The following is a 23,151-nucleotide window of genomic DNA, read 5'->3' as shown; positions in this document are numbered from 1 at the left end:
CTAGGGCTGATGTGGTCGACCCAATGCCATTTTTTTTTAATCAGCACCCAAAACTGAATCTAAAGTTGACCAAAAACTGATTTGTAACCCTTTTGGTATTTATGTTTGAGAGTGGTCCCTGGTCAAAGTAGTCCCTGGTGAAGTGGGTCCTAGTCAAGTGGTCCCTGGTCAAGTGGTCCCTGGTCAAAAAAAGGTTGGGAATCAATGATATAGTTAATGCTAATCAAAGGAACAACTGTGAACGGACAAAGTTTCACGAGAGTCTGCAGCCTATTCCCCACTTCCTGAGCATCTTTAAGACATCCCTGGTAGTTTGCTTAAGGTATTACAAAAGACTGTTGGATGCACCTCTCAGATGCATGTCAAGTTAAACAAGAAACAAGCCTTAGTACTTCTCCCAACTTTAATACATTAATAATTCAAATTCAAATCACCACTGAGCTGCTTTGAGTGAATGAATAAATCAGCCTTTAATCTCCAGAAAGAATTTTAAAATTTTACAATAAATTAATATCTTGAAAGGATCTTTTTAAGGTCATTGACCAAACTGACCATTCAATAATTCAGTCAGTTTGGAACTGCTGTCCTAAGGCCTGTCTACACAAGCCATTGCCATTTTGTGCCAGCTCCCGTCTTTGCCAAGATGTTTGTATATCTTTGCTCCTGAACTGTGGCAGCTATGGGAGCAAATCCTCACTGCCCAGTCAGGCCAAACTCACACCAGACTGATATCCTTACCTTTGGTGTTTCAGAACTCCATGGCGACCACTACAGTGACAAACAGTGACAAAAATAAGTGCAATCCCTTTTCCTCCATGTGGGGAAAATAGAATGGTAACACTGGTAATGTGAACAGCAGGACCAATTCCAAAATAGAACTGGCTCAACTGTTCACACACATACTAAAGTGCAGGTCTGCTTCCAACTTTTGCTAATGTGGGGTAAAATCGGGTTAGCTAGTTTTATCCCCCATTAGAGGGCAAAACTTCCTGGATGTTGTATAAACATCCAAGAGCAACTTCTGGCCTCCTTTGCTAGATGTTGCCACTGTAGTCAGGCTCCTAGAACATTTCTTTTATTGAGTTGTTGTGAGTTTTCCTGGCTGTATGATCATGTTTCAGAAGCATTCTCTTCTGTTGTTTCACACACATCTATAGCAGGCATCCTCAGAGACTGTGAGGTCTGTTGGAAACTAGGAAAATTGGGTTTATATATCTGTGGAATATCTAGGGTGAGAGAAAGGACTCTTGTCTGTTTGAGGAAGATGTGAATGTTTCAATTGACCATCTTGATTAGCCTTTAATGGCCTAGCAGTTTCAAGGTCTGGCTTCTTACTGCCTGGGGTAATCCTTTGTTGGGAGGTGATTCGCTGGCCCTGATTGATTCTTGTCTGGAATTCCCCTGTTTTTGAGTGTTGTTCTTTATTCACTGTCATTGCCTTTCATGTTCCTTGATTCATGTTTGGGCATTGCTGTGTTTGATGGTCCCTATGTAGACTTGTCAACGGCTGCATGGAATATGGTAGGCTCCTGCAGAGGTGATGTACCAACAGAAGCGACAAGGGACTAGCTTTTTTCCTGAACCAAATAAACACCTTTTCTATTGTGAAAAGCTTATAAAACTTGAGCATGCTAGCCACATTCATATTTAAAAGCCACATTTATAAGCCAGTGTCAAGGGTGGAATGGGAATCAGAAAGGATTTCTGCAATTGTAATGAGAATGGGGAGAGCAGTAAAAATAGATAAAGGGATTGTTGCAAACTTACCATTACAGAAGTGAATTTCAGGACAATGTGTCAATTTTGAGATACAATTAATAAGAAATGGCTTTTAAAAATTCTGACAGAGGTTAAAGTTTGAAGAGTGACTCCGGTAATTTGAAAAGTTTTTGTCAGTTTTTTCCCCACAGACTATTGCTGAGTTGGATTTTGCCTATTTTTCCATTGTTCTGTGTCTTTTGGGAAGCTTTGTTTCATGTTAGGTCAAGGGAACACCTATATGCTTTTTAAAACTGTAAGCTTTATTAAAATTATATATGTGACTTATTTTACCCCATGGAAGATGATATGCATATGTATTATGTGCAGTATAGCATATGCCATGACAAAAAATTATGCTGTCTATCAATAGCTCCAGCTTTAAAAAGTTACCAATTTGGAGTAGTGAGCAATTTCACTAGCAGTTTATATTTAAACTGATATCATTCGTGTGCTTCTAAGAGCTGAAATATGGGCCAAAGGGGACAAGTTACAAATAGAGTTTCTTTAAAACCACGGGCTGGCATCCTGTTAGTAAATTACTGTGTCATACGTCCAGCGTACACTATCAAACTCCACTTTTTTTAATGCAGTGGAAGCCAAATTCATGTTCTTATCACACAACGACAAAAAGAACCCACACATTTTTTCATTGTGGATGTCCATCCGCCAGATGGCAATTTCCATGTTGAGGGAGGGAGTGGCAGAAAAGCATCCAGCTATATCTCCAGTATAGTTGAATGCTCAGCAATGACATAAGGATAACAGAGGATCCCTGGGAGGTGCTGGAAAATATATATTCAAGTGTGTCCAGATAGAAGAAAATAGCTCAAAGCATAGCTGCTGCTGAACCTTCTCTTTGCTAATATGGAAATTGTAACCTTGAGGGAGGCTGCCACTCTGAAAAGGTGGGTTTATGTGGGGCTGCACTGGAAGACATAACATAGCTAAAAGCTGGAGATACATGTCCAAATTCAAGATGTCAGCCAATGTTTAAGAAGAATCTGAGAAGTCCCAGAGACAGCATGTATTTGAACGGAATGTGCACTGTCCTCCTTTGCTGATAGAATTTATTTATTTCATCATTGCCTGAACAAAATGAAAAATATTATCACCAAGATTCTACCTTAGAGCCATAACTACAAATATGTGATTATTATACATTTTCACCTGACCTGACCTGACCCCCCAAACATATCTTAGCAGACAGCAGTGGCATCAAAGTGATGGAGTTATGGTCTGCTAGCAACCAGGGTGTAGCAGAATGACATTTCCAACCCCTTTCTCCAAGTGATCTCCAATGAAACCGGGAGTTGGCTCAATGTAATGATAGCACTACAGATCATACAGCCCAATGTTCAGCACATTGCAGAGGTTGCTAGCATGTGCACTGCCATAGGTCTTCTAATTCTAGGAAGAGCTGCAGCTGGTGTATCACCTGAAGCCGATAATAAGTATCCCAGACTGCAAACCTATGGAACATCTACACTGATCATTTAATGCGGAAAGGCTATGGATTGGCTTCACAGTGGCTAAACATAACATAGAGCTGACCTGGGGTAGCATGGACAAGCATTAACCCATGTTAACCGAAGTCAGGAGATAAGCCGGATTCTGGTCCAGAATTCGGAGTATCTCCCATTTTGGGTGTGAGACAAAACTGCCCTTGGCTGTTTTCACTGCCATCCCATGTTTTCACTGCAGGGCGATGGGGCAATCAAGGAAAAGGGGAAGAAGAGGGGGTAATTTACCACTGCTGGATAGCCGCACAAGAAAATGCTCTTACAGGAGAGTGTTTAGCCTGGCCTCACAATCATGATCAGCATGTAAAGTGAAGGCCTCGCAGTGCCTGGATCAAGCCTTGTGTCATTTTCTCAAAGGTACTTCCAGTGCTACTCTCTTACCAGGAATATATTGGTAAACTCAGTACACATCATAAAAGTAACTGAGAAGGCAATCAAAAACCAAATCGAATGAAGACATAAGAGAACTGTCAAACAGCCTACTCAATTAGAGAGTCTGAGTAAAAGCTAAGTTAAAATGAAAATGAAAATCCAGTATAAATAGAAGTTCCAGAATGCTAAAAGGATTAACGTGAAGAAAATGCTCCAAAGGGTTCTTAGGTGGTTCTGCTGCTGAGGTGAACAAAAAGGAACTGAGATCTAGAAGATTCCAAATGGTGCTCTGCGCAGGAACAGGATAACCCACTCATGTGATCATCAGAGACTACAAAGAAGAACTGTTATGATAGTGGAATTGAGATTTTACAGAAACAGCTATCAATGAAAACTTTGAGTGGGATTGAAAAAAGGTGTGATATGTAAAGCAAAAAAAACAAACAAAACAACAACAACAACTCTGGGAGCACAGGAAAAGGGAGATGGCTACACTGGCTTGTGTGGACAGCTAGACCAGTTCAAATTGGAGCAGATTCAGCTGTCCACACCAACTCCAAAATGCAGGGCTGCTCCAAAGTTCTGGAGAACTTCCAGGACACCCAAGGCTGTAGTCAAGGGGGAACTTAGGGGTTCAAATCCCCCCCCCCAATATTTTCAGGTTAAAAAAAAGAACCGGTTTACTCATGAATTTTTGAATAATTAGGTACCAGATTAAAGGTATTTTATGTAGTTTCCAAAAAATGTAACCGTCACTGATCTTAATTTTTAGATATGCCAATTTAAAGTGTGTGTGTGTAGGCCGTTTTCAACTCTTGAACTTTTGAAAACATACATAAGAACACAATGGGGCAAGAAAGACTGTCTGGACTTGCACTTTTGAGTGTCCACCAAAGTTCATCAATGGAGCCTGATTTTTGTCAAAATGTATTGACACAGTTTTCAAGTGTTGCCAACAGATGTTGTAGTATTATTTTGTAACTATAAATTACCAATTAACAGTCATTTTCCATTATTTTAAGACTTGAAACTTTGTAACTAAAATTAAAAAATGATTTAATTAAGGCTATATAAAAATATAGGATAAACCATGCTATTTAAATTATTTTGTGTTATGGAACTACTCTTCATGATTTGCTAAAAAAAAGTTTCAACCCCCACCCCCACCCCGAAATTTGTTTCTGGCTATAGTACTGAGGACATCTCCCAACTTCTGCTAATGTGCTGGACATCCCTGAACATTGTGTGGATATTCACAGTTTCTGGCCGGTGTAGACTGAGTTCTAGAGCAGTTCTTTCTCTTTCTTGATAAACACCTACTTTTATATGGAACTACTCTCTGAGCTACAAGTTTTATCACATGGCTGCTATATTCTGTTCAGACCACTAAGGATATCACTGGAAGTAGTATTTTCCCAAACTTTTAGATTCATTATGGCTTATATCCTAAGAAGAAACTTGTGCACTTGTAACAAATGTCTTTTCACTAAAGCCTGAAAGAAAAAATCGATTGCATAAAAGACCTCGGTTTTTGTAGAAACATTGGGTTTTTACAACAGAGAAAATCAACTTTTTATGGAAAATAGTATATTGGGGGGAGTAGGGTGTTTCTGGACAAAATCTTTGGAGTTTTTGTGCAAATGCCTACATATTTATGCAAGGTAAGGTAAAGGTAAAGGTTTTCCTTTGACATTAAGTCCAGTCGTGACTGACTCTGGGGGTTGGTGCTCAGCTCTATTTCTAAGCTGAAGAGCCGGCATTGTGCGTAGACACCTCCAAGGTCATGTGGCCAGCATGATTGTATGAAGCACCGTTACCTTCCCATCAGAGCATTACCTTATCTATTCACATTTGCATGTTTTCAAACTGCTAGGTTGGCAGAAGCTGGGGCTAACAGCAGGAGCTCACCCCACTCCCCACAATTGAATCAGCAACCTTTCAGTTAGCAAGTTCAGCAGCTCAGCGGTTTAATGCACTGCACCACTGGGGCTCCATGCAAACGTGTGCTTTTTAAAATCCCCATTGGGTAGAAATTTTGAAGCCACTGGTTGAGCATCTTCCCAGTGGTATTGCAATATTAAATACAAGAAAATGTCTGAGTGTGCTTTGTATCTCTGTCGAAGGCATTAGTTAACAAGTAATACAATTTTGACATCATCTATACCATTTTTATATTTTTACTTTTCAGAAGTATAGTTATAATGTTTTTATCTGGTTTGAGGGTGGGAGTTTGGGCCATGAAAACTGTTATTTAAAATATTGTAGGGATTGACTAGAGTTAGTTATCCTTGTAGCCTATTTAATTACATAGAGGCAATTTTATCTCGAGAAACCCTACACTTTACATTTTCTAAACTCCTTAGTGTATTATTCACCCTATCTTTTACACATTTTAAGCTCTTTGGCATTATAGGAGAAATCATCTGCTACACACTTGCCTTAAGCAAAAGCAGTTCATAAGCTTTGCCCTTAATCTCTCTTTCAGTTTCCTTCCAATTAGAAACAATCTTTCCCCAATACTTTAATTAATACTTAAACATTAAAATATTAGGCATTATGGCAGAAATCATCTGTTACATACTTGTATCCAGAAAACTGGGTTCATAAGCTCTTGCCCTTAATCTTTCTTTCAATTTTCTTCCATTTAAAAAACAATCTTGTCCCAATACTCTAATTAATGCAAATGATATTCGTGATTAGTTAGTATTATGCTAATCTGGGTCCTGAATTTACCTAAATCTGCATGGTGTTGTCTGAGTACCAGATTGCTTTGGGTTTCTTAGTAAAATTACATTAGCCTGCCAGCTGTACAAAACAACATGATAGAGTAGAAATCCAAGCAAATAATCAAGATTACATTAGTTTTGTTTCTTAATGAACAACTGTTTGCATTAGGGATTACAGACAAATGATGGTTTTTCTCTCCGTACTGAGGCAGCTAGGCATCTGTTTAAGAGGCTTCGTTTTTTTTCCTTGACTTCCCTAAATAGATTGAAGAGGGCTAAGACAGTGAGAGAAGAGTCTAATATTTCATGTAATTGAATTTGTTCCATTACACAGTAATCATCACGCTGAGGACCACTGCTAAATCTTGAATTTCTCCCTTCAACTGCATTGTGGATATAGTAGTGAATAGTGAATATTTTAGGGAAGGAACCAGTCACTCTTCTCCTTTTATTACACAGGAACAGATTACATAGCTTAGGGCTATACCTGTTAGCTGGTATACCTGTGCCCTTGTGAATTCCTCCCATTTGACAGAGGTGAAATGCCACAGTTCAAGATTATACATGGTACATTTGACTTACATTTAAAAGCCTTTTACTAAGAAGAGCCCAAAGCTGCACTGGATTACATGTTATCTCCTATACCTCTTAAACTAGGCGCAGTCTGTATATAAAGACTCTCTGGTGATCTTGGTGAAAATTTGACAATTTATTTAACAATTTTCAAAAAAGCACACATGCATTTCTCCCATCACATTCAGTCCTGTCCTGGTTTCATACCCACGGCCCATGAACATGCCTTTTACTATTTTCTGCTTGATTTAATTATTCTTCTTGTGTACAGGTTTACTCATTCTTCCATGCCTTAATCTCATCTCCAGAACTCACACTGTGACAGCTCATTATTGCTGGTAAAATGTAGGGCGTTGGTAGGAAAAGAAAGCCCCTCTCCCCATTATGTTTGCCATGGTACAGCTAGATTCTAAGTAAAAAGTTAACTGCAAATCAGATCTATAGAGCACAAAACAGTAAAAGGTTGACAAATCATGTAGCACACATTGAACAAGATACTGAAAGAAAATCCTGCACTTATTAATGTGTCAACTCCTAGAAAGAAATGTATTACATTTTTTCTGATGAAAGAAGTACCATGAATTTAAAGTGCCGCATAACAAAAGGATTTCCACCTGTTGAGGAATTGAGCAAACCATGAGATAAAATTTAGGACACAAAAGCACATTTTAGATCAAATGAAATAATTTCTGATTTTTTCAATGGCAGCTTTAGGAATGCCACGTAATAAACCCCATTACTGTCACAAATCTGTTTAAAAGTTTATTTGTTTTTTCATGTCAGGAGCGACTTGAGAAACTGCAAGTTGCTACTGGTGTGAGAGAACTGGCTGTCTGCAAGGATATTGCCCAAGGGAGGCCCGGATGTTTGATGTCTTACCATCTTCGTGGGAGGTTTCTCTCATGTCCCTGCATGAGGAGCTGGAGCTGGATTCGAACACTCTCCCTGGATTCGAACCGCTGACCTGTTGGTCAGCAGTCCTGCTGGCTTAAGGGTTTAACTCATTGCACCACTAGGGGCTCCAAAAAGTTACTTATGTACTGATAGAATTCTGACATTATATATGCATTCATCTACCTGTAATTTAATTTTCCAGGACAATGAAAATGAGATATTTGCTGTGTTTCACAGATATTTTAATCCAAGTTATATGTGCATTTATATATGCATTTTCAATCCCATGTTCCTTCAACAATGTGCTCTCTCTCTCGCTCTCTCTCTCTCTCCTCTCTCTATCTCTCTCTATATATATCGGTCTGTGACCAGCACCAAAAAATGAACAAACATCGAAATAGGAACATAACATAAATTTAGGTATTAAGAAACGCCGTCAAAAACAAAGTTAAACCCCAGTATTGAATATGACAGTTAAAATTGTATTAAATATTGATATACTAAGATGACAGTGGATCTCTTCTCCCTCCCCACTACCACCCCTCCCTGGGGAAGGAGAAGGGAATGAAAAAGGACAAAATGCATGGTAATTATGGTTATGTATAATTGTTTAATAAAAATAATAATAACATTAAAAAAAACTAAGATGACAGTTGTAAATACCTTTAATACAGTCGTTCCCAACCTTTTTTTTCCTTTTTTTTTTTTTTTTACCAGGGACCACTTGGCCAGAGATCACTTTGACCAGGGACCACTCTCCAGAGTTAGTACCAGAAGGGTAACAAATCAGTTTTTGGTCAACTTTAGATTTGGTTTGGGGGTGCTGATTCAGAATATTGGATTGAATAGATCACATCAGCTCTAGTTTCTGATACAGAACCCATGGTCAGTGACAGGGAAGGAATGGCAGGTAGCATGAAAGGAGCAGGAATAAAATAAATAAAATAAATAAAAAGGGAGGAGGTTCACAGACCAGATTTATGTCCTTGCAGCCCACTGGTAGCCTGGTCCTCGGCCCACAGGTTAAGAACCACTGCTTTAGTAATACACTAATTCCTACATGGCTATATTCTGACATCATTCTGAAACTCCCAGAAGACTTGAGTTACCCTTTTGCAATTTATTTTCTTCTTTCTTCAGACTCACATGTCTAGTTTTTGCTAATGCACCAAACCCAAATCACTGGAAACTTTCAATTCAATTCAAGGAAACTGTCTCCTGAACTCAACAGAAAGAGAAATGAGGCTTAACCATCTTATATGCAACTTACGGTCAGGTTAACTACACTGAAATGCAAAATAAAAGAGCCCCTCTCTCTTTTTCTCTCATCCCCTTTTTAAAAAGTACTGTGTTTTTTGTTCAGTGGTTCTTTTTCCTTTTTTTTTTTTTGCAGCTAATTGAAAAGTTATGACGTGAAACGATTTTCATTGCATTATCTTGTTTAAAAGACCTAAAACAAAATGGTACCCCCAAGAATTACAAAATAAAAAATAATAAAGAAACTGAAGAAGAAAGAGAGAGAGAATGGACATTCACAAATAACAATGCTATTTTTATTAAGGTAGCAAAAAATGAATCTAACCATATAATTTGTGTAGCACTATATATAGCTCTTCAGATTGTATAGAGGAAAAAAGACTTGGCAACTCATTTGTGACAGTAGAGTGAAAACGACCACCTTATGCACAGCTCTCTTCATCCAGAAGGCCCGTGTCTCACATCTGTATTCTGGGTTCCTCAGATCAATGAAACTTCAATTTGTCTTCTAGACATTAAAAAATAACACATGCCATCATCCTTCCCGTTTACATCCTTAACATATATAAATGAATGGACTGCATAAAATTAACATGTAAACCTATAGCTTTTAAAAATATGCTCTATATAAGTAAGTATATAAACACACACTGTTTTTTTTAAAAAAAGTTTAGAACAATAAATAATCTTCCACCATGATTGTTAATGATATGCTAAATACCACAAGAGGTGACTGTCTCCAAGGAGGGCCACCTGGAGAGATACAGCCAATTAGAGGTGACAGTATAGGGTTGGATCAGGCATGGGCAAACTTTGGCCCTCCAGGTGTTTAGGGCTTCAACTCCAGAAATCCCAGCCATCTTACCAGCTGTTAGGAATTGTGGGAGTTTAAAAGTCCAAAACACCTGGAGGGCCAAAGTTTGCCCATGCCTGGGTTAGATAGAATCATAGGATCATAGAGTTGGAAGAGATCCCAAGGGCCACTCAGTTTAACCCCCTGCCATACAGTAAAAGTACAATCAAACCACCCCCGAAAGATGGCCACCCAGCCTCTACTTAAAAACTTCCAGAGAAAGGAAACAATGGGATATATAACAACAACTAATAGTGGTTTAAATGTTGGACTATGACTCGAAACGAGGGTTCAAATCCTCATTTAGGCAAGGAAACCCACTGGGTAGTGTCACACTCTCTGAGCCTCAGGCAAGGACAAACCACCCCTGAAGAAATCTTGCCAATAAAACCCCTTGATAGATTCACCCCAGGGCACAAACAATGTCCAGGTACACAACAACAAACGTCTCTACATTTTAATTCCTACATTAAAAAACGAATGTTGACTTAAAGAAGAGCAAGTTATGCTACCCAACTTATATAAGCTTTATTTTATGCAGTTGTGTACATAACAATGTGAATCAGTGTCCTGATGGAAATTTGTATTTCAAGATTAGATTCATAAAAGGAAATGCTAAATAAGTATTATTAAATGATCCACGTTTCACATGAACATATTTTTGCGATTGAGCCAGACTTCTGTCACAAGCCAATTTTTTAACAAAAAGTTACAATGTATCACAAATTTTTACAATTTTTTACAAAAAGTTACAATGTATCACAAACTTCTTTTGGTTTCATTTATGACACACATAGAGCTTATATTTGCAATTTGTAGTTCCCTTAAATGTGCAAAACTATACTCCCAACTCAAGAATGGGAAATGTAATGTTGGTGGACAGGAAAAGCGGTTTAAAGATGGGCTTAAAGCCAACCTTAAAAACTGTGGCATAGACACCGAGAACTGGGAAGTCCTGGCCCTTGAGTGCTCTAATTAGAGGTCAGCTGTGACCAGCAGTGCTGCAAAATTCGAAGAGGCATGAATGGAAGGCGAAAGAGAGAAACATGCCAACAGGAAGACTCACCAAGCCAACCCTGACCTGGACCTTCCACCTGGAAACCAATGTCCTCACTGTGGGAGGACATGTGGAACAAGAATAAGGCTCCACAGCCACCTACAGACCTACTGCCAAGACTGTATCATCCTCGGGCTACGAGAGATCGCCTAAGAAGAAAATCAAACACACAATTTTTTTCTATGCAGATTCACACTGTCAATTTTTATACACTTTGCTGACAGAGAATGAGAAAGAAACCCAAATTTGTTATGAGCAGTGTAATTCTATACTTGGTTTACAAGAATTCAAGTTCAGGACAGCTTACTCCCAGGTAAGTATAAAGAGAGCAAAATCTATTGCACTGCACGCAGAGGTTGTGCTGCACCTGTCTGATTCAGATCTTCATATAGTTAAAAGATACTTTATATAAAGAAAAATTACTGACAATACAATAAAATATAACCAAATGCTTAGAACTATTAGAAGAGGAAACAAGCAAAGTACCCCCTTGTCAATGACAGACAAGTTAAGGATGCTGAGCAGCATGGAGAGAGGTCACAGCAGGTCAGATTTAGACATAATGGACACACTGTTTGGAGAACGACTTGTATGCAATGTATATCTCCCTTGTATTGTTAGCTTCAGATGTCAGACAGATCTGTTCAGGCCACTAAGCTGCTGCAGAAGTAACTGAAGTCAAAGAGGACAATATTATCTGTTTATTTACTTTGTAAAAGACGTCTAACATAAATGTTAAAAATGCAGGTTTCATTGTCTTATTGCAGTCTGACAAAGTGTACTGATAAAATTAAACCTCTGTTGTTCAATTGTTATTAAAATACCTGAAAATGCATTACTGGAATATGAATGATGAAATTATACCATGTGTTGTCAAAGGGTTTCATGGCTGGAATCACTGGATTGTGTGACTTTTCCGAGCTGTATGGCCATGTTCCAGAAACATTCTCTTCTGACGTTTCACCCACATCCATGGCAGGCATCCTCAGTGGTGGTGAGGTTTGTTGGAAACTAGACAAGTGGGAGCCCGCAGTGGCGCAGCAGGTTAAACCGCTGAGCTACAGAACTTGCTGACCAGAAGGTCAGTGGTTCAAATCTGAAGAGTAAGGTGAACTCCTGCTGGTAGCCCCAGCTTCTGCCAACCTAGCAGTTCAAAAATATGCAAATGCGAGTAGATCAATAGGTAATGCTCCGGTAGGAAGGTAACAGCGCTCCATGCAGTCATGTCAGCCACAGGATCTTGGAGGTGTCTATGGACAACGCCAGCTCTTCGGCTTAGAAATGGAGATAAGCACCACCCCCCAGAGTCAGACATGACTAGACTTAATGTAAAGGGAAAACCTTTGCCTTTTCTAAGCAAGTGGGGTTTATAAATCTGTGTAATGTCCAGGGTGGGAGAAAGAACTCTTGTCTGTTTGAGGCAAGTGTGAATATTGTAATTGATCATCTTGATTAGCACTGAATAGTCTTGCAGCTTCAAAGCTTGACTGATTCCTCCTTGGAGGAATCCTTTGTTGGGAGGTGATTAACTGGCCCTGATTGTTTCTTGTCTGGAATTCCCCTGTTTTTGAGTGTTTATTTACAAAGGATTCTCCCAAGCAGGAAGCAGCCAAGCTTTGAAGCTACAAGGCTATTCGATGCTAATCAAAGTGATCAATTGCAACATTCACACTTGCCTCAAACAGACAAGAGTTCAATGTATTGTCGAAGGCTTTCGTGGCTGGAATCACTAGGTTCTTGTGGGTTTTTTCGGGCTATAGGGCCATGTTCTAGAGGCATTTCTCCTGACGTTTCGCCTGCATCTATGGCAAGCATCCTCAGAGGTAGTGAGGTCTGTTGGAATTAGGACAATGGGTTTATTTATATGTGGAATGGCTGGGGTGGGGCAAAGAGCTCTTCCAGCAGGGAAGAGCTCTTTGCCCCACCCCAGCCATTCCACAGATATATAAACCCATTGTCCTAATTCCAACAGACCTCACTACCTCTGAGGATGCTTGCCATAGATGCAGGCGAAACGTCAGGAGAAATGCCTCTAGAACATGTCCCTATAGCCCGAAAAAACCCACAAGAACCTAGACAAGAGTTCTTTCTCCCACCCTGGACATTACACAGATCTATAAACCTCACTTGTCTAATTTCCAACAGACCTCACAACCTCTGAGGATGACTGCCATAGATGTGGGGAGGAGAGAAATGTCAGGAGAGAACGTTTCTGGAACATGGCCATACAGCCCAGAAAACTCACAGCAACCCAAATTACACCAAATTACAAAATATTATATATTTTGTGGTGTTTTTGGCAGTGTCCAGGATTCAGAGAGTCCCATTCAAGAACAGAAAAGACTTTCATCCTCAAGCAGAAGGGTCCCCAGTTTTCCCCAGCCACATCCTCTTCCCAACTGTCCACATATGGCTAATATATCAACTTGTGGGTCCCCAGATGTTTTGGCCTTCAACTCCCAGAAATCCTAACATCTGGTAAACTGGCTGGGATTTCTGGGAGTTGTAGACCAAAACACATGAGGACACACAGGTTGAGAGCCAGTGTCTTATACTGAGGATTGGCTCTCCAGGGGTATTTAGTTGTAGTTTTACCAGGTCTCATGCCTTTGCTGCCAAAAAGTGTTGGTGACTCACCAAATCACAAATCCCACGATTCCATAGCATTGATCCATGGTAGTCAAAGTGTTCGCAAACTGTATTAAGCCTACAGCATACAGGCACCCTATATTCCATTTCTTTTGGAAGAGAACAAACTTGTAGTTGTTGTGGCAGAAATTTTGCTGGTAACCAAAGCTAGCCACAGGATTTGCTCATATACACAAAATATTTCTTACAAACTTAAAAAAAATGAAGATCTTAAACTGTCACTGTATATATTTGTGTGTGTATACATCAATTTCATGCATAAGTCAAGGTTTTGGAGCCAAAATTAGGGATTTTGATATAATACATGGCTAAGTTGAGATCATTCCACAGAGGAGAAAGTCAGCCACTGCCACAACTTTTCAACTTAGACATTCAAAAAGGACAGAATTTATGCCACAACAAAAAATGGCTGGTAAGTATCTTTTAGGTTCTCCTAGGATGGATTAAGCCTCCCACCCAGATCCGCTACTGTTTCAATACATTGCAATGTTTTGGTGCTAAATTCTTAAATACAGTAATTCCGACATAATGTTACCATGTATTGAACTGCTTTTTTCTGTCGATTTATTGTAAAACATGATGTTTTGGTGCTTAATTTGTAAAATCATAGTACAATTTTATATTTAATAGGCTTTTCCTTAATCCCTCCTTATTATCCAACATTTTCACTTATCCAACGTTCTGCCAGCCCATTTATGTTGGATAAGCAAGACTCTACAGTAACTAAACACTAACAATAGAACTACAAATTAAAATTATTAAAACCATTAAACATAAGACATAAACAACATTTAAACATTAAGACAAAGCATTAAAAACAACCTAGTATAAATATTCAAATTACATGATATAATACTAGTTAACCACAAAGGAAAGCTACCATTGACTTGGATCCTGACGCTGCCACTGCTGGCAAGTAATTCCACTGTTCTGCCCAAGGTATTCTCTTAACCAGAATAATGGAGAAAAGGCAATTTTTCCTAACTCTCCTTCCATTTAAACCCTTTTGCACACTCAGAAAACTTATTCTAGAAGGATGGGGGAGGCATTTGAAACAGGGAGGCTCATTATATTAACAGTTCTCCAGATGGAAATACAAACAAGCATAGTTTTAAACATAGATACATATGAAGGATTACGTGTACGAAAGGGATCTCTTAACCTGGACAGCAATTCACCTTAGCAGTTTAATAATTCATATCATTTGAACTTCTCAGAGGGATTTTATTTAACACATAACACAAAGGAATTTTTATTTAAATTTATTTATTTAAAGCATTTATATTCCGCCCTTCTCACCCCGAAGGGGACTCAGGCCGGAGCACAACGTATAAACGGCAAACATTCAATGCCGAAACATATTATACCATACACATACAAAAGCATTAAAATCACATATCTCGACTTTAAAATCCACTAGTTAAACTGTTATTATTCTTTGGGGCACACACATCAACACATCAGACTTTAATATGAGGAAACCAGTTCATCACATAACATGATCTTTACCATAGAATTAATGTGTTTTGATACCATGAATCAATGCTATAGAATCCTGGGATTTGTAGTTTGGTAAGACACCAGCTCCCTGGTGGTACAGCAGGTTAAACTTGTTGACCGAAAGATTGGCAGTTTGAGTCCGGGAAGTGGGGTGAGCTCCCGCTGTTAGCCCCAGCTTCTGCCAACCTAGCAGTTAAAAAACATGCGAATGTGAGTAGATCAATAGGTACCACTTCTGCAGGAAGATAACGGTGCTCCATGCAGTCATGCTGGCCACATGTCCTTGGAGGTGTCTATGGACAATGCCGGCTCTTGACTTAGACATTGAGCTGAGCATCACCCCCCAAAGTCAGACACAACTAGACTTAATGTCAGGGGAAACCTTTACCTTTACCTGAGACACCAGCACTCTTTGTAAAATGACAACTCCCATGATTCCATTGCATTGAGCCATGGCAGTTAAAGTGGTGTCAAACTGCATTACTTCTTAAAATGAAGCTAGAAGACCACAAGAGCTAAACTGCAGCTACATGGCTGAAAGAGAAAAGATCAAGTTATTGAGTTCACGGAGGCCTTAAGGCTTGTATCTAAGCAGATTGGGGTTCTAGAGTTTATGGGAGAAATGTCAGGAAGAGAAGAAAAACCAACAGTTTTTGCATAAATTTCTTTGAACTAATAAACCACACCACAGCTGTTTCTAATGTAAGGTCACAATATCAGAAATTGGCATTTGTAATAACAGGAAAAGATAGACAAAAAACACACAATCTTGAATGATTTATGCGCTGCTGAGGTTCTCCTACTGATCAGTTCTAGTTCCTGTTCTCCTCACAATTTCAGATTATATGTTTTGTCAAGGCAAAATATACAAACGTTTGGGTAGTCAGAATGGGAACAGGGCTGTAACGAGAAGCCAGGACATACAGAGAGACAGACCCAACAAAACAGAACAGAAATGAATTAATTTGATGAAAGGACAATTCAAGTGCCCAAACATGGGTCCTCTTGGGAATAAACAAAAAGGTTGTCCCCTAGCAAAGTCCTGGTTTCTATGACAAAATTGATCCCATCAAGGAATTTCATCAGTTATCAGCAATATTAGATGGTAAAAACAAGTATTTAATGCTGTTGAAGAAAACATGCCCAACTTTAAAAAGTTTTCTAGTAATTTTTAAAGATTTATTTATTCAAATAGACATACATTTGTAAGTGTTTGTTGCACACAGTGCAATACTTTCCAGCTATTAGTGTTCTATAATCATTTCTCAGATTTTTTTTAAAGGAGTCACAATCTTCTATTTAAATAGTACATATACAGGTATCCTACGTTCTAGCTTAATATCCGCTTCCTCCTTGTCTACAGTCTTATAGGATCCTCTATATATATTTTAGTTTAATTTTACATCGAGATGTTGAATCATTGGTTGCCATTTATTAACAAAGTTTTCTAATAGTTTTCCTCTTAATAGTACAGTTATTACAGTATTTTTAAACCAAAGCAAAACAAGGAAGATGCAAGCTATGAAAGCATCCCAAAGGAAAGAAAAGCGGTATTTAATGTATTGTCAAAGGCTTTCATGGCCAGAATCACTGGGTTGTTGTAGGTTTTTCGGGCTGTATGGCCATGTTCTAGAAGCATTCTCTCCTGACATTTCACCTGCATCTGTGTCAGGAGAGAATGCTTCTAGAACTTGGCCATACAGACCAAAAAATCTACAACAACCCAAGCCGATATTTGTTCAGGATGTGCACTGATCTGTACAAAGAAGAAACAAAACCAAAGTAAAGATTGGGCAGCTCATGTATTTCTAAAACTTTTTTTACTCATGGCTCTTTTTCTGCCTGAGAAATTTGTACATGATCCAGGTATATAAGATAAATATAAAAACCAAGCATTTACTGCTAATAAGTCAGTATTTGCAAATATTGTTAAACAGGTAGATTTCCTTTTTTAATGAAGTACAGCTGAAGCATTTTCTACAGAGTCCACTGTAAACACTGCACATTGTGGCAAACAAATATGTGTAAATGGATAGAATTCAGAAATCTTTTTCTGTTGCCAAATTTTTCATGACCCCAACATTGAGCCAAGGGGACCCCATTTGGGGTCAATACTCACAGTTTTAGGAGTAGTGCTCTAGAGTATAAGACTGATTTTTTTAAAGTATGTGCCAGAAGATAGGGGTTGTTATGCACATCAACATACAAACCTAAGATATGCATATGGGTCCAAAATAAATCTGAGTAATATCCTAGGGAATGTTTACTTGGAGGTAGGTCCACTGAGTACTTACACTTTTGTCACTGACAATGTATGTCCAATCTGTGGATGCACCTCATCATCGCAATGTGAGATGTGCCATTGTGCCCCGCTCCCAGCCACCATTGGATTATGGACAACTAGTGATTCTAGGTAATATGCAAAAAATTGTAACTCCCAGCTGATTTCCTACAATATAAAATTCTAAAGATGGCAGTGAAACTTTTGAAATTAAAATATTTGGAAACCACACACTCTGAATTTCGAGTCAAATTCATTTTTGTCAATGAATATAAAATTATATTTGTACATCTGATAAAGCACATCACAAAATCATCTGATACAAAAAAAAACTGTATGTTGAAGTGGAGGGGCTCTAATAGCAACTTACAATTGTAATCATAACATAGCTATCAAGTCCCCTAAATGATGACCCTGTCTTTTTGATTCATGAAGGTGGTATACACATGTTCACCAAAGTATGTGTATTTATAAACCAATTACACAGTAAACTATTATTAGGAGCTCTGATTGGAGGTTGGAAAATAAAATAACTAAACTTGGAAATCTGCATGGCTGAGTTCATGCTCAGGACGCAATGGAATTATTCTGAAGTATTGTTAATATCTCTATGAATGTTTTTAAAAAATGTAGCAATAGTTAATTTTTTTTCAACTGCTCACTCATTTCATAAAATATAAAGTAGCACCTAACTAGGATCTGGTTGTGTTAACACGAATACCCCAAAACTCAGCTGGTGATCAGGTCATATTTTATTACTACAGATTTCAATTAACATTGAGAGGACTTATTTCAAAGTCATCAATTTTAAAGTATACAACTTCATAAATAAATGAACAAACTTTACTTTCAGCTTCAGTGTTTTAAAGTTTGAACTTTAATTGTAACCTATTTTTATTCATGTTAGCTCCCATTTTACACATATCAAATTATAGTTCTGAACTTAAAATCCAAAATATCTTTAAGCCGTTCTTTTTTTAAAGTCTCATAAATATTCAAATTGTTTGACATATATGCCATTCAAAGTAATTCATCCCAAAGTAAAACAAAATAAAAAATGTTACAGATTGCAGATCATAAATATAAGATGTGTGTAACAGAATTAGAAAACTATCTGATATAGCTAGATTTCAACATATAATTTCCCGCAATGCCCACTTAAAAGTAAAGACTTTTTGTTGGGTTTAAATAGTTTATCCACATCTCCTTCTTTTTATGCTGCGATTAAAATCTTATTCATTGTATTTCCCTTTGGCTTACAATGTTTAGAAAGATGGGAAGAAAGTATATAGCTGTCGCTATTTTTGTAAATCTATTCTCATTAGCACACCATGATAATAATACTGTTATACAGTGGTCAATAATACATGATAATAAACTGTTTTCATGAATGCTAATAAGGAGGAACCTGAACTATTGTAAGATTGATGGGGAGAGGAGGAAAAGAAGAAAACATGCTTATATTTTATAACACTAATCTTTTTTTTTAAAAAAAAACAAGTCATATAATCATTACCATTGAAGCAACTGAAATTTAATAGAAATGTTTTATAAAGGGGTGGGAACAAATATTATAAACATCCTACATAGTCATCTAAAAATCTGGTTGATGTTTATGATCCTTTTCATTAGACCAAATGTCTACTGATAGACCATTCAGATATGTAAGTTAGACAAAGTAAAGTCAATAAATCATATTTCTTAAATTCTTTACATTGTAGCTCCATTGTATTGAGTTAGATTACATCTGAACAAGTGAACAGCAGATCTCCTCCCAGCACGCTATTCTAATTATATTGTTTTCAAGTAAATGTTGCTATTCTAATAGGACATAATTACAAGTAAATGTAATTACGATTACAGACTTCTAAGTTGCTTCAAAAGTAAGTCACTAAGGTCAGTAGAAATGAGAAAGTATGTTTACAATTTCATCCTACTTACAATTGTTCTGTACTCACAGGACAAATAACTTGTGGCATGCATTTAAAAAACAAAAACGCTGGATTTTAAGTCTTCATTGAAAATATTGTCATTTATTCACATTCCTGAAAATTCGTTATATAAATCATTCATACCAAAAAAAATTGTACATTACGTATTGCTACTGACTCAATAAAATGCCTCTATTCCCACAAATGTTACTGCTAATTCTTCAATTAACATAGAAACCTCTAAAATAACTCAGCTAAAGTTTATCACTTAAATGTACATATCAGTAAGAAGGAAAAGAGGTGCATGATTTAGCAACCAGCAACGTTTCTATACAAAATCCTTATATAACAAACTATTCGTTGTACATATTAATTACTTGCCTTTTAAAGATTATACTTCCTAATAAAATACTCATGAGTGAAAGTATTGATTTTCTTTCAAGAGTACCAGCTTACTGGAAAGCTGTCCTTAAAGAAACCTTTCTTAAAACACAAGCATATTACTTTTTCAAAACGATCCGTGAGCACGCAGTAATTTAATTAAATCTGTCACAACATACATTTTATAATACCATCCTCTGCACAATGTTGCGTTACTTCAATCGCCTGTTTAAATAACGAGCGCGCAGGCACACACATCAAGCACCAAATTCTGATTAAAAGTGCTAAACGACAATCTGTTCTCACCAAGTAGCAATGCCAAATTAAAAAAACACGGCCTCAATAAAAAAAACACATTTTTAATCACCTGCTCCCTTTCCTGGTGTATCTACATTCATTTAATCACACAGCATAACAAGGGCTCAACAAGTAGAAATAGTTTCCTTCCATCGGTGAAAAATTCAAAACAACATGCAAGAAACATCCTTTGAAAAAAATACTCCTTTCATAAGTGACCTCCTCAGAAGGCACATAGCAACATCTACCTTTTGAGGAGAGAAATAAATAAACAAGCGCAAAGTGGTATGGTTTAGAAAAACCCTAAGAATCAGGGAGCTGCCGTCTGTCCAGGCACTGGGACGTGCCGTCCACTGGTGCTTCTCATACCCACCGGCCCTGAATAAAGTGCCTATTGTCCCCTGCACTGTACTAATTGTGGAAAAAAAGCCAGCCCATGCAGTAAGCATAATAATTATCCAGACAAACAAGCAAAGGCAATCAAGGAAGGCATGAAAGGAATAAAAATACATGAACGCACAAAGCAACCCAGAAACGGAATTAATATCCATAATGGAAAGTTTGCCAGCAGAAAGTCTTCATTCAAAGTATGGTTACTCCATACAAGGGGCTATTGTCCCGACAACAAAATGAGCATATGAATAAAATTTCATCAAAACACTGGTGAAGAGACACGCTTTTCTTTCCCAAACCACTTGTTCCTGGTTCCAGGATTTGGTTCAGAGAAACTTTCAACCTCGTTCTCTTGAGTAACATTATAAAAAGTTCTCTCTCTCTCTCTCTCTCTCTAACCCTTTTTGGTTTTGTTTTCTTCCATCCGTTGCAGCTGTATAAATATGAATCCAAAAGAAAAAAAGCCTTCCTTGCACAGACAAAGGAGAATTGGACTTAATATGCATAGCTTCATTAAGTAAATTTAATTATGCCAAGCGGCATATTAATCAGGAGTTGCTCTAGTTACTGTATTCATTGAAAGGGAGGAGGATTCCAAATTAAGGGAAGCGTGGGGGACAATTGCATACTGATTAGGAGGCTGCTCGCAACGTGATACAATGCACTTTCTAAATAATTATTCCGAAGGAAACAGAATAAATAGGCAGATTGCTCTGTTTTAGGACCAACTCAAGAACAATTAGCTAAGAACATGATGACAGTACTGTTTTCTTTTTTTTTCCATGACTGCTTTTAGGTCTACATTCTCACACCCAGCCAGCCTGGGCACAAAGTAAAATTGACATTTTGTGAAGGTTTTTTTTTAGTTTGTTTGTTTGTTTAAATCAAAGCAAAGGAGACAAAATCCTTCAACCTGCCTCCGCTGTCATTCTAAAAAGGCTGCCTGCGGCTCCAATTTGAATAGAACAGAAACCTTATCTAACATGCTATGATGTTAGAAGCTCTGCAGTCGCTGAACTTGCACTGGAAAGTTTGTGCGCAGTTGTGAACTTTATAAACACGTGCATTGCACCAATGAAGGAGGAGTTCAAAAAGAAAAAAATCTTTTGGGAAGGGAAAAAAAGTGTTATTGCGCCAACTTACCATCCACCAAGTCCTGGCTGACATGTCATAACATAGCTGCCATTTTATGGAGCTGTCCGACGCTTTCCCTGCCATTACGCTGTCAGCAACCTTCATCTGATGCAGCTCAATGGAAGATAAGACACCTAATCAAGAAAACATCAGCAGTGGCTTGCTGGGCTACATGTAGGCCAATCCTTATCACACTGCATCATGGGAACGGCTCCTTTATTAGCAAGAACTCCAACCTCACAGATATAAAGACAAGGATCAGGTTTTGTGTTGGTGTGTTAGGGGGCATATGTGTCTGAAAGGATTGGGGAAACGAGCTCGCATTCTTGGTGGATCATGTGTACAAGAGTTAAGCATTTTTCAAGTGGGCGGCAAATGCTTTGCTGGACTCTGTAGGCTAAAGTTTATTTGCATTCTTTTCTGTTGTATATTGTTTGACGTACTCCGCTGCTCACTTTTGAAGCAGAAGAAATGGGGAAAAGGGGGGGGGTAATATCTCCCCCAAACAAAGAAATAACAGTTCATTTACAGAATCAGAGCACAGTTCAAATGTCACTCGATGCACACATGCAGTCACACAGAGAGAAAAAGAAAGAGAGAGGGAGATCGAAAGACACAGGTAGCAGCTGCAGATGGGGATGCCAAAGGCTACAAACCCTATTAACAAGCTTGACATATGGAAACAGTTTAATTCTTTATAATTACAGTTTAACAGGAAACCAGCAGTCAAGAACGAAATAAATCCATGTACAGGTAGGAGGTAGGGCTATTATTAAAGTTGGGATTCGCCAGGCTGCTTTGGACCCACACAAAATTCTCATCACAAGCACTCCTGAAGTGCTCCTCAACAATCCTATTATCTTCATCCTAAGCAGGTGCTGTTTGATGAAAAATATACTGAAGGAAACCTATATAAATATCTCCTTTTCCCCACACACACATATTACATACACCGACAAGTTTAATCCGAGTGCAAGTTCAGAAATATTCTGCTTCCAAAATCAGCAAAACAAAGAGTAGTTCTGAATACAATCTTACTCGACATTACAGTGAAATGAAAATAAAATGCTTAATACAGAAAAGTGAGTTTCCCTGCAACAGCTATTTGGGAGCAAACGGTTGAAACTCATTGCTCCAGACCACAGCACAACTAGGAATACACCACAGTTCCTAAATGAAGGAATATGGTAGAGATGAGCAAAGCCAAATTCTTCCTGTCAATATGTCAGTAGTATTTAATCACCGAGGAACTATAGTGAAGATTTATCAGCGCGCCTAATGAGAACACAGATAAAGCTGAACGAAGACGTGGTTCTTCCCCCAAGTCCTATCCCAAACACAGATGCTGTCGCTTGAGCATCAAGTATCCAAGGCTTATACGTGATTAAATAAGCGAACAAGACTTTTGCCAAATATGGTGATTCTCGATTTTCATAATATACAGGGAAATTTAAAAAATAATTTCAATAAGCAAAAATCAATCAAAAGTTCAGGTACAGTTTTCCACATAGTGATTTATCTCCTCAAGAAAGAACATGAGAAGTACAATATAACATCAAAATGCAACATTAG

The 23,151-nt window shown here is 38.0% G+C and overlaps 1 protein-coding gene across 3 annotated transcripts in view; it reads right to left on the bottom strand.

Annotated features, from left to right (window-relative positions):
- The window catches only part of NFIB (nuclear factor I B), a 300,754-nt gene extending 279,009 nt beyond the window's left edge, over positions 1 to 21,745 (bottom strand). For 2 of the 3 annotated variants that reach the window (XM_060762384.2, XM_060762385.2), the window contains exon 1: positions 21,589 to 21,745. In XM_060762384.2, coding sequence (XP_060618367.1) covers positions 21,589 to 21,684 — 96 coding nt within the window. In that variant the 5' untranslated portion in view covers positions 21,685 to 21,745. The remainder of the gene's footprint in view (positions 1 to 21,588) is intronic. The other variant, XM_060762392.2, reaches the window with a different exon arrangement.
- Between the last annotated feature and the right edge of the window lie 1,406 nt (positions 21,746 to 23,151).

Source organism: Anolis sagrei, chromosome 2 (genome assembly GCF_037176765.1).
Source record: "Anolis sagrei isolate rAnoSag1 chromosome 2, rAnoSag1.mat, whole genome shotgun sequence".
In the NCBI taxonomy this organism is placed as follows: domain Eukaryota; kingdom Metazoa; phylum Chordata; class Lepidosauria; order Squamata; family Dactyloidae; genus Anolis; species Anolis sagrei.
This window is presented reverse-complemented; position numbering and strand designations above follow the sequence as displayed.